The 16,614-nt window shown below is 46.1% G+C and overlaps 1 protein-coding gene across 1 annotated transcript; it reads right to left on the minus strand.

The window, feature by feature from the left end:
- Positions 1-249: 249 nt before the first annotated feature.
- On the minus strand, positions 250-12,319 carry LOC149372717 (alpha-tocopherol transfer protein-like). Its single transcript, XM_089587010.1, has 6 exons — positions 11,765-12,319; positions 9,834-9,980; positions 7,251-7,502; positions 3,670-3,863; positions 2,267-2,377; positions 250-404 (listed from the first exon to the last, which is right to left on the minus strand). The coding sequence occupies exons 2-6, from the start codon at positions 9,961-9,963 to the stop codon at positions 285-287; spliced, it is 807 nt and encodes a 268-aa protein (XP_089443136.1). The 5' UTR covers positions 9,964-9,980; positions 11,765-12,319; the 3' UTR covers positions 250-284.
- Between the last annotated feature and the right edge of the window lie 4,295 nt (positions 12,320-16,614).

The raw sequence follows: 16,614 nt of genomic DNA on the forward strand, positions 1-16,614 counted from the left end.
TACGTGACACTGCTCTTTGTCAACAGTCATGCAAAACACAGTGAAAAGTTTTTCACGTAATCTATGCGTGATTCGTAAAGCATTGTAAGCATGTGCACGTACTGTTTGACTGCCGAACATCGTTTGCAAGTGGAAGCAATGAATGAACGAACAGCGGCCAATCACCAACACTACTCAGGTTCGTTTAGGCAAATATGAGTATGTCGTCCCATTCATTTATTTTTTTCTTGGCCCGTCGTGTTAACCGCGTTTGCTGATCTGAAGGAAACATTCCGCGTGACTGTTCAGTCCCCCTCCGAAGCATCATAGGGGTAACTTTCGAGGGTGCCTTCGCCTTCCTCCGGAATGACGTCACCAGGCACCATGTCACGAAGCTTGTTCAGGTCGTAACCAAAGAGATGAATCTGGAAGAGACCATTAGGTTGAATTCATTCGGTGCCATTGAATTATCAGGACTCTTAGTGGTTCCGGGAACTGCTACACGACATCATACCAACTGTAATACTTCTAGACAGGTGATTGTTTCACAGAAAGCTACCAAGTTTAAAGGACGGATAGTTCGAGTCAATCAACCGTCGCCGGAATTATTTCCTCCCGAAGAGCATTCAAAATGATCCAAATCATTTTCCTAAATAACATCTATTTCGTACAATGATTCAGCGTATTCCCAAGCATACACTAGGTACTATGACAAAGCACCCACCTTTTGACGTCAGCACAGGTTTGTATATCAGCAGAAGCTGCCGCATAACACTGGAGTATCAGGGCTTGAAGGGAGTTCATTTGTTTGAGTGGGATATTGTTTGACACCTTTTGTAATTTTCCGCTCGTTCGGCTGATACCTGTCCTAGTTCTTTGGTTCCCTCTTTGTTTTCCGATACAGTCAAACCTCGCTATAACGAAACTGTTTATAACAAAGGGGTAGCCATTCACTATTGGAAGTTCCCACATGAGGTAGTGTATTGGATATTTCGTTTTTACGGAGTAAAATTTTCCTTCAGTGGCACATCACGAACCTCCAGTGAACGAGTGGCTAATTTAGCATGGGAATGACGATTTATAACGGTGCCCAACGCTTTCGTACCACTTCGCTGTGGGAAAATGTGACACCGCGCATAACCTGCTCTCTCGAGTGCCGCACGGAACCGGAGGAAAATTTATGCCACCTCAAGCGAGGCCTGCATGGAGCGTTTGTCTGTACCTGTCGCGGTTTTAACGATTCCGATCCCTTCTCCGCCGAAGATTGGCTACGCGGGACGCTGAAGGATTCGACACTTTTCTGTTCTGCTCTCGGCCTGTCTGCATCTCATCTGTGTCCCGTACGCTGCGTAGTTTGTTTTATACTCGTGCCACGCTGTGTTGTGCTCATGACCCGCAGTGCCCCGCTGCGCCTCGTATTGCCAAGTCATCGGAGCTGCCCCGTTCTCCAACCTCCGCACTGCACACGGCCCACTCCGAGATTGGTTCGCTTGTCTAGTTCCATGTAGACTCATGGTAAAATCTGTTTGGCAGGGCGCTTGGAGTACTTGACGGCATCGACGTCCAGCAGGTGTCAGAGGGTGAAGCAGCAGAAGACGTAAACTCTAACCAATTATCGCTGCCCTGGAGGTGCCCATCATCAAAACCTTCGGTCTTACGTACGCCTTCACCATTAGACAATTGTCTAATGCGGGGAGCTGTTTTGTACTAAGTGCCCGTGAACTGCGCGGCGAAGGCAACCAAAACGGGTGCTTCTTAAGAAATCGCCCTCTTTTAGAGGGCTGTTTTTTACAGCGGACCGTATCGGCTTCAGCACTTCAGGGCGTATAAAAGAGCTCTCAATAAACCTAATAACTATTTCCCTGAATGCTATGACATTATTCCTCCAGGATCCGTTTTGTGCGCGCTCAAATTCACGCGAACCGAGGATGAAGTTGGCACGCATTGGAAAGGCTAACATATGCAGTTTATGTCCCTGCATTACTGTGCGGTGGGTGCTTGTTGTGCGTGTTGATGCTCGCGCAGCGCTCATCGGAAGCTCACTATGGCGTGCTCACTATGTTTCCTCAGCACACACTTTGTTACAATGGTCTGTTGGCGTGCAACAGTTGGAACCTAGGCCGCGTAGAGCCGCAACGAAGCAACAGCGATAACGAATAAATCGCGGGGCCCCTTCGAGTTCATTATAACGAGGTTTAACTGTAACTTATTTTGCGACAATATTTTTTTTTCCAACTTTTAGTTGATTTGAACATGGGAAAACGTCTGAATGAAGAAGTGTGCTTACCCTTCCCAGCAGTTTTGCCTTCATGAAGCGCTTGGCGATTGTAAGAAGGATGTGAAACAAAGGGGGATGGTTGATTATGTAGACTCCCTTCAGCCGTATTGGATAGCAGTCCTGAAAACAATGTCGATTTATGTAATCATTCTTATTATTGCAACTAAAACAAATTGAACAGAATGCCGTTCATACTACGGAAACAACACCTACGACTTACAAACTACGTCATTGTCGAAGGTTATAGAGCTTTGCCAAAAAGGCGTACAGCAACGGCGCCGTTCTTGAGTACTCTCCAGAGAGACAATTACAAGAATGGTTCCTCGTTAGACAGACATACTCGTCCGGCATCATGTGTGCCTTCGCATCTCTCCTAGTGAGGCCATGCGCAGAAGTATTGCATGTTAGCACAGTGACTAACATGCAACGCGATAGCGCCAAGACTTCCATTAAGCGCAGAACCCAGCGGCGGCAGCGCCATTCGTGCGAGAAAATACTGATTGGTCGAAAAGGTAGCAACGACACAGTAAGCGGCGGATTCGAAAGTGGTCAAAACATCAGATAAATAGTGAATAGAAAGTCACAACACCACTCCTTATGACATGTAAGAATGTAAAGTAAATTAACTACACTAAAAAAAAACTGGGATGAGATAGGAATCAGAATGCCCCTTGGATCGCGAGCCAGACACGCTGCTCCTAGGCCACCCCGGCATGCTTTGGTCGATTTGCGTAAAGGGGTGCTTTGTGTGTCTTGTTCGACGGTGTTCATGGCTGCGAAGTAATATGAAAAATTCACCCATTGATGATGTAAGCTGTTAATGCCATCACGGTCATACCCTTAACGCCGAACTTAAGCGCCCCTTATTTTTTTTTTGTTACAGTCCTTCAATGATTTCACTGAACGAACAATTTACATGGCTGTAGTAGACAACAAAGTGCCGCTATAATTGCCTTCATATCTGTCTACAACCAAAAAACATAATTGACTATGTGAATATGTACCTTATTATCCCCCCCCCCTCACCCCGCCCTCCAGCAAGCATTCATTATTGTTGATGAAATTTCACAGAAAACAAAATAAATATTTAATTACTTTATCCTATTCCATTAAAACGTAACACAACCTTGCTACGAATCCTGCAGCTAGTAATTCCTGAGTACATCATCTGATAATGGTCATGGAGAACTATGTTAACGTATCGAATCAATTACGTAATTAGGCTTATTTCTCTGATTCTACGAATAATTTGGATTTTTATTTGCAGGCCGAAAGTATGGTTTTGCAGCTCATTTAGTTGCGCGGTGCGATCCTGCTCAAGATACACTCGATACCTTGATATACATTTCAAAGCTGACGCCTCTCCCTAGTGCTTTGCGCACGAAGAACATGAACGAAACCTTTCCACTGACCTGGACAAGGTTCAGAAGCTGTTTGATGGCTGCAGGTGTGTAATGAAGCAAATGATTGATGCTCAAACCCTTGAAGTCCATCACGCACACCACACCATTGAGCTGAACTGCCTCGTCAAAAAGAAGATATTCCACGTGAGCTATGCCTGTTCTGAAGAACTCGTTCAGAGTACATACTTCGCTGTTCCAGGCTCCTAAAAGCAAAAAAAAAAAACGTAAGTGAGAAAGTAAACAACATGTGCAAACAATATGTGTGAAAGGGGAACATGAAAACAAGATATACAGACAGACAGCGCTTTTCATTTCCGGTGACAGAGCGACAGTGTTCGCACGCAGCGATTCTGTTGGTATATTTCACTCTTGAGAAAACGTTGCTGAGGAACATCTCACATGTATGGCCCGACGGGGTGGCTCAGTGGTTAGGGCTCTCGGAACTCGAATCTGACTGCGGCGGCAGCGTTTCGATGGAGGCGAAACGCAAAAGGCGCCCATGGGCTGTGCGATGTCAGTGTACGCTAAAGATCCCCAGGTAGTAGAAATTAGCCCTCCACTACAGCACCTCTTTCTTCCTTACTTCCTCCATTCCCTTCTTTACGGCGCGGTCCGGGTGTGCACCGAAATATGTGAGACAGTTACTGCGCCATTTCCTTTCCTTGAAACCAATTTTCATGCATTACCTAGAAAAAGTTTTTACAGCGGTGGTCCAGGGACCCAAGGGGGGTCTAAACACACTTGCCATGATAAAGTTTTTCTCTCTCTCTCTCCAGTCGTTTAGTCACTTAGCCATTTAAGGCGCATTGAACGCAATTATGCACGTTGCGAAATCGCCACTCTTACAGTGGGGTGGCTTTGCCTGTGAGTGATTTATTCGTTTTGGGGGATATAGCGTTCTCATCTTGTATATAGTCTGCTTTTTTATAGTAACTAGCATGTAATGTAACAATCCTGTGCAGTCTAAAAGAGCGTATTTCGATCGTTTTGTCGCCATCAGCCGTGGATATACCAGCAATTAACACACATATGGTCTTAAAAATAGCTGCGCTTGTCGAAGGAAATGATATCGCTGTTAGTAAAGAACAACGAAGTTAAATGATTCCACCGGCGGTCACAAACGCAAACTGAAGTTTATTTTTAGAAACTTGGCTGTGATGATGTCGTTGGGCTATTTCTCTAGGTCCAACATGCTCTAGGTTGACCAGATAGCGAGGCCTTACGTGGTCTGTGTGCTGGATGCAGAGGTCTAACTGCAGCTGAACAACTGAGGAAGAAAGAAAACAAAACTTTTTCGTGCGGCTTATGCATAACGCATACACATGCTGTGAAGAGACCTACTTAACCAAGTAGTTGCAGCAGCGGGAAAGCAGACGGTGTTTTGCGAAGAGTGAAGCCTCCCCAAACGCACAACTGTGCTATTGATTACAACGGTAACACCCTCTCATCAAGTCCCTCACTTCTATACTGTTAAAGCGCAACTTCGTTTCTTCTTCTCTTCTGCTGTCCCGATTCAGCCGGACCATACCGAAATTTCCGAATGCAGAATTTATTTTCATCCTCGTGTGATCCGTCGTTTTCACACGGCCGCTCCGAGCATGAGCGTCTCTTTTAAGCTCCACTGCCCTGGTTGAAAACAAACCGCCTGTTCCTACTGCGCATGAGCAGTTCTTGTTAGCGGTGGGCTTAGGCGGAAGATCCTGTCCTAAGCACACATTTTCCGCTTCGCCGGCATGAGTGGCGCCTCGTGAAAAAGGATCGCGCTTGCGCATCCTACGTGTGTTTTTTTTAACCAGTTTTCGCCCACTCTCCAGGGGGTGCCAGGCCTGGTGAAAAAAGCGGATTTTGGTGTAATAACTCGGGTGAGCCTCTGTGCATTGCTCGAACAGGCGGGCTTGACGTCCCGTCTGTTCTCCGCCAGGTAGTTACGTGCAGTGACCTGAACGCTCCGCGTGTGCTACCTCGGACGATGAACAGCTGGACGCCCCCCACTCCAGCTGTTTTGTGATTTGTGTCGTGCGCGTGTGATTGAACAGTGATCCCCCAGATCTTCACGCGCGTGCGACCTGTATATATGTATATGTTTACCATGTAGATATGTAAATAGATTCAGTAATATACGTTGTGGAGCTAGTTGGTTCATACTCAGATTTCTTTTATGCGCACAGAAAGACGACACAATAAGACAAGGTAGACAGGACGGAGAAATAGATTCATTGAAAGTGTACCCTTCCCCCTGACCTTTTTACTGTCCCCTCATCCCTTTTCTTTCACTTCTACTCTCTGCCTGCTATCCTTTATTTCGCTGCCCCAGCTCAGGTGCTTCCAGCCGCGATAGCAGATGCCGGGGCAGCAAACATTATTTTACCTTCCGTATCAAATGTTCAATAAATAACCACTACTACTACTACTACTACTACTACTACTACTACTAATAATAATAATAATAATAATAATAATAATAATAATAATAATAATAATAATAATAATAATAATAATAATAATAATAATAATAATAATAATAACTCGGTGAAGGCGAGGCTGTGTCCGTTCTCTCCTGTTGTATCTGCGTTTCCACTGCGTCTCCTCCAAGCCTGCTATTACCCTCAGGGTACTCGTCCAACGGTTCCTTCATGGTCGGAAATCCTACTCACGGCAACAGGCGCTTTTTAAACTCTTCCCTCACTTCGCAAGCAGGCTGGCACCGATAGGGATGGCTGGGGGAGTATCAGTGTTCCTTTTGAGGGTGGCGCGCTTTCCCGCAACCATCGTCTCAACTCTGCTGCCAGCCGTCACCGACCCCACCAGTTGGAGCAGTTTTGCGGCACAAAGTGGCAGCAACACAGGTCCCACGCATGCGCAAGCACACACACAGCGTTCCTTCTGCCCCATCTCGGGGTTGACGCAGCACCGCGCACAGCACGTACCTTGTTATCAACGCGTTATCATTAGAGGGGTCTACGCAAGCGGAAATGGCGACCGCCATCACGTGTGACGCTATGCAAACCTTCCGATGTCATCACAACCTGCCCATCGTGGCAAGTGGCAACCTACTCACTTGCCTGTGAGACAACTGCCCCCCCCCCCCCCCCCCCCCTCCGGCCACCGTGGCAGGTAGCTGTTAAATTAATGGTTGTTCGCGGAAGGTTGCTTGGGAAGAGCAGCCTTAGTCTCACAAGCACCACCACAAGGCCGTATTTGAAACAGCTAGCTTCCGGTGCAGTGTCGAATCGCTTAACTGCAGCACCGCAGCCCCAGGAGTAGTACCAGGGCTCCCACTGATGTGTGAATGCAGAGCTCCAACAATTAGCTCCAACAAAACCAATGGCAACAGCATCGCCTAACGTATTTTATTTTTCTTCTTTGACTGTAACTCACACTCATTAGCCAGCAAGCTAAGGTACGCGTGTCAAGAAGACTGGCTTTTTTTTTTTGGTTAAAACCTCCTGTTAAAATTGGATTTCGCACACTTTTACCGATCCCTTTTTTTTTTTTTCTCTTTTTAAAACGAAAATTCCACACCCTAATTGTGATGAATGCACTGTGGGTTAAACGAACTCAATAAGATACGTAACAGGCAGCGTACTTACCAATCTTCAGCAAAATCACAGCTCTTCCCTTGGCATCTTTTTCCCGGGACACTTTCACCAGCCTGTGCTTTTGGCACACCACATCGAAAGGGATAGAATATGGGTCCAGTCCCTCGAACATCTCCGGATTATTTCTTCGCGCTTTGAAGTTGCTCTTGATTGTTCGGTACGCCTCGTGAGCGTTGTACTTCCTACCGCGTAGGAACTTTAGCAAGAATGCCTCCTCTGCAGAGCAGTCCAAAGACGGCTTACCTACGAATCACGCAAATGTATATCAGTAAGCGAAAAAATAAAAAATGAACAGCCCTTTTCAAATTCATTGACCTCTCAGACCTACCAGTCTGGTTTGCCTGTTAGGTCCTGAATCACTCTCTGCAATTTGTTCCCTGGGTTCCTCAGCAGGGAAACATAATGACTAAACCGCAAATGACTAATATCATTCTCCACCAACCTTAATATCAAGTTCTTCGCAATTAGGTCATTTCAGTGCTGCTTGTGAACACGCGGTGAACAGCAGAGGAGAGATTATGTGCCTCATTATCTTTCTAACTGAGATTTTGCACACAGCATTTCAAGAGCTATGGTCGCTCAGCTGGGCCTAATGATTCTTCCAGGCACCTTTAGAAATGCCTCTTCTGCTCCCGTGTTACTCAATGCCTGCATGACTGCAAGCGTGACGAATTAACAAATGCCTTCCCCCTAATCTATGATTGCTAAATGAAGCTATAGGCCGCAACAATATGAAGAGAACTAAAGTAATGTTGAACAATCGAGGGAGGATGCAACAGGAAAAAAACAATCAGTCGAAATGGTAAGCGAATAATATACGCCTAGTTATTGCTGATAGTGACAGCAGATCTGACTATAGCTATGGTCCAGTGAAATAGTGATGAAAGTAATAATGGAAGGGAGGGTATTTGGTAGGAACTTTGGTAGCACCATCTTGAGAGTGCCGCTCAATATGAAAATATATAACTGCTGTATCTTGTTATTAGTCATTTATAGGGCGCAAACTTGGAGATTAACGAAAATGCTCTGAGTTAAGTTGAGGACAGCGCAGTGAACTGTTGTAAAGAGGAGGGCTGTTGCAACGCTTAAACCAACCGACCGACCGACCGACCGACCGACCAAAGACAGGGAGAGAGCTAAGTGGGTAAGGGAATAAACGGTAGCTAATGATATATCCTAGTCGAAATAAAGAAAAATTAATGGTAATGGCCTTCCTCGGTAACACTCCTCCTTCTTCCAGAGAGACTGCCCTTGGGATTTTTCCCGTGGTGATGACCCTCATGTCACGCATTTCTACGCTCTCGCCATGCGCCTCCTGTTTGGACAGTAACCCTCATCCTTCAGGGGTAACAACCATCCGGATGGTTCCTGTGGCACCCCTTCCACGGTTATGCATTCGTACACTCTCGACGTACCCTCCTTTTTCCATGGTAACCCTTCTCCTTCCACAACAACCATTCTACGTCTACTACTGTTGCTGGTTCTTCTACTACTGCTTCTACTCATACAGCTACTGCTACTATGGTTACTACGGCTACTACTACTACTACTACTACTACCACTACTACTACTACTACTACTACTACAACTACTACTACTACTACTACTACTACTACTACTACTACTACTACTACTACTACTACTACTACTACTACTACTACAACAAAAACAAACACTGACATGAAGCCCATGAATGGGAGTTTATCAGCTGTCGCTGTAAAACGCGTCTGAAATTTATTCGAGCCAATGATTGCGGTATACGTATACCATACAGTAATCTGAGAAAATTCATTTATTGTGCGGATTTCTAAATGATACAGTATTGTGCATCTTTATCGTGAAGACTTCTCAAAATTTTCTACCCTCAACAGCTGGATCGTTTGCGCTGAAACTGCGCACAGACCTTGCTTGTTCAGGTAACTTTTGTCTCGTAGCAAGTTTAGAACGGTACTCACGTTGTTCAGCCGCGCAAGTTGCAAACCCGTAATCATTTGCGCCGAAAATGAGGAACCAAATGCCACCAGCGCTGGGTTGCCGTCAAGAGGCAGCGCTGGCGCCATCTCTTGTCGGACGACAAAGCGCCGCAATGCGAAAGGCACCAAGGCGCGCGTGCTAGGTGCGCAGGTCATTCGATGGCGCCACCGCCGCCCTACGCGGAAACCTGGCGTGGCGGCTTTCAGTTCCTCGATCTCGGCTCAGATGATTACGGGTTTGCATCATGCGCGGCTGAACCGGTTAAGTACCGTTGTCAAACTTGCCGCGAGACAAAAGTTACCACAACATGCAACCTCTGTGCGCAGTTTGATTGTAAACAAGCCCGCGGATGAAGCAGGAAAATTTTTACAAGTCTTCAGGATAAAGATGCACAACACTGTATAAATCCGAATACTCTGTACAAAATCATTATAATGAACGATCTCTCATAGAGGCGTCGGAGCTGACATCAAGAGCCACAGGTTTACTGTATTGTTCTGATGCCGACAATTTTTTCATAGGCATTGATAATGATATATATTTATCGTAGCCGTCCTCTCTAAAACCAGTTTGTACTCTGTGTAGTAAAATAACACACACCTGCAATCAGCTCACGCAATTGATTCAGTGCATCCGCCTCTATCCTTAGGGTGTCTTCTGATTTGCTGCACGTGCCATCTTCCTGGTTCGGTGGCACGTCAGCAGGAGTAGAGACCAACTTCTTCGTCATCGCAGGTCGAAGTTTTACTAGAGAGAAAATATAAGGTTGTCATCAGAGCCACAGGCTGTGCAAGACTTTCGCCCTTATGGAATGAAGTGGTGACGCCAAAAGGAAGTTTTTTTAAGATCGCACGTCACATTTTTTTTTTCCCTAGGCTGAAGATCGCATTTCAAATTGTACTCGTACCGGAACAACCCGGTTGAAAGTAGGCGTTTGAGCATTCGGTTTTATCCACAGGGGTTAGACGGCACCATGAGGCAATACGTTTGCACAGCAACATGCAGAGCCACATGCAGAGCCACAGCAACGCGTTTATCCACCAGAACCTCGACGAACGCTGTTTAAGAGCGCTGAAGGAAGATTCGAAGGCCTGTTCATAACGCAGGTTACACCCCCTCCCCCCCCCCCCCTTGCTGAGCACTGGCAGAAAGACATTGATATCTATTACACATCGCGCAAAAAGCGCTTATCATTGCTGCAAGCCCCCCCCCCCCCCCCCCCCCCGCGTTAGCTAGAGGCAGCGGCTAGTCCCAGCCTTTAGCCTTTTAGACCATGCAGTTTTTTGGCACAAATAAACAATGAATAAATAAAAAAGGAATGAACTATTTAAAGGAGAAGCAAGGAGGGAGGCACTTCTACTCACAACACTGATTCGTAAGTTGAACTTTCCTCATAGTCTCTATCCCTTTATTACCGCACATAGCGAATATTTTTATGCACCTTTGTAAGCAGTGTACAGGAATGAGAACACCACACTGGCTCACGACAGGTAAGATTACATGCAGAGTGCAAAGTAAGAAACCAAAGAAATAAATACGAAGTGCAGTGGTGTCTCCCAGTTGTGTTGTCTAAACGTAAATAAAAACCGAAACCATTTCTGCGGCTTCCAGGAGAGATGAGGAATACCTCGATCATGATAGTTCCTCCTTCGGGCACGTCTTCTTAGGAGGGCAGCACAGAGTAACAGCGTCCTCCACATGGAGGAAAAAAAACTAAGGAGGGAGCGTGACGTCATGCGGCCAGCGTTCCCAAGCCGAGTGTTTATGAAGCCGTTTTCTCCCTCAGTTTTTCGCTCTGCCAGTCAGTGCTTTATGTTTTGATTCTGGTATGTTTTAGTGCGCGCGTATGCGCGGCTTGTGGCGCGGGGCGTCTGCAGCAAGGAGGTTGATCTACAGTCAGTACGCCGCGCTAATCCGCGCATGCGCGCGCGCAGCGGTGCTAGGTTTTACCGCACGCTATCACGTAGCGTGATCACCGGGGGGACAAACTTTTTTTTTTACTATATCTTTACTTGTTAAGCATAGGCTTCAAGGTTGTCGCCGGACGTTCCCTCCTCAGTTTTTTTTTTTCCTCCACGGTCCTCCATGAGCAGACCGCCGCGCGCGACATGCTCAACTTAATTTATTTTAAAGTTTTCTTCATCCTGTTCAAATGAATAAGTTCGTGCGAGTTAATACAACTCCATCTGAAGCAGTGTGGTGAAAGAAGAGAAATATGCCTTATTACACATTCTTGGGGGTCGACCGTGGGTATAACATGCGCTAGCAACGACTGGAATAACGGTGTAATGAAGCGGTAAATTTCAGTGACAAAGGAACACTGTAGGAAATTCTTCGCTGCAGGGAGCTCAGCTCAAAAAACGGTGGCAGAGAGCTCAGTAAAGTTGCTAGCTCAGATTCTTACCACATGCGCGTTCCTTACGAACGGATTTGATATTTTTGTTTCATTTCACTGAACGTCGTAGTTAAAAGCGAAACAGGTTGTAACAACGCGCACACACAAAAAAAAGAAAAGAAAACTGAACACTTACCGTAAAACGGGCTTGCACCCTTCGGAACCGCGGGTTTCTGCTTAAAAATCCTCTCTTGTCCAATTGGTGCTTGAGCGGGCAACAACCGAGGAGTAAGCACAGGGGGCAAAAAATATGCTCCGTTGTTTCACCTAAAAGTACCTAGGTTAGCGCAGCTATCGTTTGCGTTCTCACTTGCACGGCCGTTCCTGCGGCCTCACTAGCGCGTCTTAACGGGTATACTTAAATATTCATCGGCGCATACTAGCGGCGCTCTCGCTTCATGGCCTTGAATTCAGGCTCCATCGACACGCTACTTCGAACTCAACATGTCCGATTTTCTCCCTCTCACTCTGCCTGCCGAACAGTAAACAGGTACAGTATAGCCACGTCGCCAGTGCGACTGACTCGATTACCCTTTTCTGCGCTACTATATACAATCGAGGAAATGCTGAAAGGTGCAATTTCAATAAGCATCGAGGACAAATGTGCACTGCAAGTGACTTTCTTCTCCGTCTAGAGATATGGACGAAGAGAAAAGAAAGAGAATATGGAAGAAACGCCGCCTTCCCGTTAGCGCGCGTGCCAAATGACTTCGTGGCATACACGTTGTTTCCGGTGCAGCTTTCGCAACTGCCTCACTTTCCACCTGTTGTGGTTGTTTGTGCCGTCTCCTCCTTCGTAGTTTTTTTTTTTTTTTGGCATAAGGAGTGCCTCACTTTCCGCGTATGGTCTCCAGGCCAAATTTGGCTTCGTGCGAACTTCCTTCTAATGGCCGCAATGCACGGCTCACCAAGGTTACATAGGCTGGACAGGAAGCTCGGAACGCTACTTTGCTCTGACGATTTTGCATTCTTAAAATTGGCCCGCTATAGAGGCTCCTGTGAGCACAACCTGTTTATCAAAACACAGGCAGCGTGTAGCGAAATTTGGAAACATTTCTGACAGATGTTAAATCTACTGATATTTATTATCATGACGCCCTACACTGATATGTAACAGCCAGGAGAGCAGTTTGGGCATTTTGGTTACTCATTTGTGACGGAACAGCGCAAACCACCGAGACAGGAGACAAGCGCTGGGGAGGAGGAAGGGGTAGCCTGATTTTTCGACCAGATGAAGAAACGGAACATGTGCGTGAATATTTGCCAATTTCACTGCAAAGAATTCCTCGCATGTTTTCATGAATTCTTGATTCCCTTTGAGAACCACTTTATTTAGATCTGAAGCACTCGTTAGTTTTTTTAAATACAAAGCATTTTATGCAGCAGTTCGCTATCGTAAGTTTGTTGATGCTTCAATCAGCCTGTAACTTCTTTAGCCTGCACCAGGCTAATTGATGGTATAAGACAGTAATAAAACATAAGTTTCACTAAAGCACTCGAAAAGTGCTTACGTTTGTTATCCGACTGCAAGAAGGTGTTGCACTAAATATGTCCCCTTTACTGCCTGAAAAAAACACCCTTCTTATAAAGAAGAACTCGTTGCATGCCAGAATTTCTGCAGGGCTGAGAGCTCTAAGATAGAGATGTAAAAGAAAGGGGAAGGAAGCAAGGTTGACCATAGGGGGGTCCCCCCTGCACTAGTGGAATGGGAACGTCTGAGTAGGTGGGAAAGAAAAAAAAAGATGTAGAACCAAGGATATAGTCAGAGAGCTGGGATCGAAGTGACCCAGAGTACAGCGCAGGCCCTTACTTCGTCTTTAAACGTAGAGCATTCACACAGCAAACGTTCCAACGAGTTCCGTGCCGCCGCGGTGGCTCAGTGGTTATGCTGCTCGGCTGCTGACCCGAAAGACGAGGACTCGATCTCGGCCGCGGCAGTCAAATTTCGATGGAGGCGGAATTCTAGAGGCCCCTGTACTGTGCGATGTTAGTGCACGTTAAAGAACCACTTGGGGGTCAAAATTTCCGAAGCCCTTCACTACAACGTCCCTCATAGCCTGAGTCGCTTTGGGACGTTAAACACCAATAAACCAAACCGTTCCACCAAGTTCCACAATCTCCTCTTGACCACTGACTCGTGTCAAAGGCAGGGCGTTTGGCCATGCCAATGCGGAATAAATGTCTGTTTCCGAAGGAAACACCCGGCCAAAGACGACATAACCAACTTGCTTCACGTCGCTGTAGATAAGGAAGATAAAAATGAAAACATATCTCACTTCTTTCTTGAACTATGAGGCTGTTGAAGCCATTGTGCCTGCTATTGCAGAGTTTCAAGAGTACAGTAGTCGTCGCGCGTCTCCGTTTTTTTTTTGGTCATGGTATTATTTTGCGCTGTTTTTCATAATGCAATAAATAAATGAGCGTGTCCAGTACCTACATTACATTTCATGCTCATGATATTCATTATGGTTTTCTGCATTTCGATAACTTGCAATTCCTAGCCAACGACCGGAGCTCGGTCTAGAGCTTCGAACAGCAATATTGGGAGCCCGGTGCCCGCTCCGTCACTGCGAGTGTGCATAACCTGGGTTAGGATGGCCAAGTCATTTGAAGGCATCGGCTTTGGACTGGATCTTGGCCTTGTGCTCTGCCACCAATAAGCCCGAGACATTGAGCGCGCACTACTTCCTTGTTCGCTGTGCATATCTTCGGTAGGGATGGCCAAGTCACGCATGCAGCAGCAAATGTGGCTTCACAAGACGCCAGGCTCCCACAGTTTACAGCGGCCTTAGGACGGGGAGGACAAGTTGCAGAAACAACTAGAGTATGCTCCCACGGCGACCACTGCACTCCTTGATGATGACCTTCGGTGTTTGTGACGACATCGTCGCACATTAGCCACAGCGAGCAGCCATAATTTTTTATCTGTTGGGTACATAATGAGCTCTCAGAAGGCGCAACGGTCTGGATATTGCAAAATAGATTTGTACTTGGCAGGTCCCACTGAAATTATGCATCGGCATCTGTGTAAAACAGAAAACTTGTTTTCTATGTGCGGGGTTGCAAAGGCGAAGAAGCGAGACGAAGAAAATGGCGTGGGAGTTCCCATTGCAACATACTGCGTAAATTCTGTGCCGAAGCTGCGGCAAACGATTGCCTTGCCTTACAAGTGAGGTTGTTTTCATGCAAAGCTTCGATCGTCAACTTGACCTTGACTAGTTTTGTCGAGTCCTTTTTCCTTCTTAAAGCCTATAAGTGCGGCAGCTTGCAGATGAGTGCCAGAAACCAGCAAGCACAGAAACATGTCCTAAAGTATTTTCCTCTGAACACCTGAGAATATAAAAAAAATATGAAAAAAGGAAAGCTAGGGCATTCATTGCATCACGAGATGAAGGACTCATATTTGTGCACAAAACCAGTTGTGTGCAGCCCCTGAACTATGCGCGTGGTGTTGAGACAGACCCGATCATTAACAACAGAAAACAAAGTGTTACCTGCTGGTTTAATATCCTTAGAAAAGGCACCAGACATATTAATTAATACATTATATTGACGTGCTCTCAGGTCGCAGGAATTCAGTTTTTATATCAATTGATCAAGGGCCACAAGAAACTGAGTTTCAAAGTGATTTGATCAGACAGTCACGTACTCATACTCTTGACTGTGTTCAATGCGCTTGTTGGTGGCAGAATCCGGTCTAGCAAAGGTGATATATAAGATCTATATGTCGACATGATTCGAAGAATGCCTTTTAAAGCACCTGAAGAATTACACCTTGTAAGGCTTCTACATGTGAGCGGACATGTTTGTCGGTCTGGCTTGCATTGGTTCTATCGAAACCCATTCTGAACTTTCGACAGTGGCACTATACTGCACTCGAGACATGTTAAATAATGCCTTGCCTGTGGTCAACGGCGTCCCAGACTCGGCATGCTCAGTGCTCACCCTGACGAACGCAGTCAAGCTAGATTGCTTTTCAGATGCTGTCACCCCTGCAACCCAAGGAACAGTTATGAAGGCGGAAGGAGGAAGATTATTTTATTGGCAGTCTTAATTTAGGCGCCTAAGATATCGATGAAAGGTCAAACCATGGCTCTCAGTAGCTCCTCGTTGCGGTATGACAACAACTTGGGCCGCTTGAATGGAGGGAGTTTGCACGATGGGGGCGAGGTGACAGCGATGGGGCAAGAGAAGCAATACTGTTCCATGTCGGCGTAGGAGGAAAGGCAGTCAGGGATGTGACACTGCTGTGGAAGTTTTTATAGGCGTAGCCCAGCCAAGGAATATTTTTAGGCCCCTTCGTAAGTTGTCGTGTGACATATACGGCGGAAACATTTCCATTGTACACATAAAATTTATGAAACGAAACCTGCAGGAGTACGTTTCTCTGTTTTTGGTAGGTAAAGAAGTTTGTCGCGTTCACTCTGTCGTCGATAGGGTTCTTAGCATGACTGATTTTTTTGGCAGCTGTTTAAACGAGTACCGCTGTACTATCCACATGCCAAAGCCTGTTTCTGCCATTAAATCCATAACTATTTCAATTTTACCTGTAATTAACGCACTAGGCAATTATAGAGCAGATCTTAAATTCGCTCAAATGGCACCAAGCTTGAAAAATTCGTCTGCATAGTTGAGATAAGCTTGGTCGGATACATTAAAAGCGATTATGTAAAACTGAAATAAAACGAACAAGATTGCGTTCTTAATAACGCATGTAATCCTATCATTTTCAGAAGTGCAGTAGGTGCGGCATGTGATTCCACATTGTGTCTGCAACGTTCCGAATATTCTAACGGGTGCAAACGCCTACGCCCGTGCGCTCGGCTAAGGAGCGCATTAGGTCAGGTCATTCGCTCTGCTCAGCAAACAGTTCCATAAACCCTTTCATTGAGGTACGTTGCTAGGACCATCTGGCCGTCTGTGCCACCGCGTGATACATGCATCACATACGCAAATGAAAGAAAAATGTGCCATTAGTTCGGTTCA

This window comes from Amblyomma mixtum, chromosome 1 (assembly GCF_055824585.1).
Source record: "Amblyomma mixtum isolate Tamu chromosome 1, ASM5582458v1, whole genome shotgun sequence".
In the NCBI taxonomy this organism is placed as follows: domain Eukaryota; kingdom Metazoa; phylum Arthropoda; class Arachnida; order Ixodida; family Ixodidae; genus Amblyomma; species Amblyomma mixtum.

Excerpts from the sequence above, each read along its gene's own strand:
- LOC149372717 (XM_089587010.1), bottom strand. The coding sequence starts at position 9,963 with ATGACGAAGAAGTTGGTCTCTACTCCTGCTGACGTGCCACCGAACCAG. Across the intron at positions 3,864-7,250 it reads TGTGATTTTGCTGAAGATTG|GAGCCTGGAACAGCGAAGTA; the intron begins GTAAGTACGCTG and ends TTTTGCTTTTAG. Across the intron at positions 405-2,266 it reads AGGCAAAACTGCTGGGAAGG|ATTCATCTCTTTGGTTACGA; the intron begins GTAAGCACACTT and ends GGTCTCTTCCAG.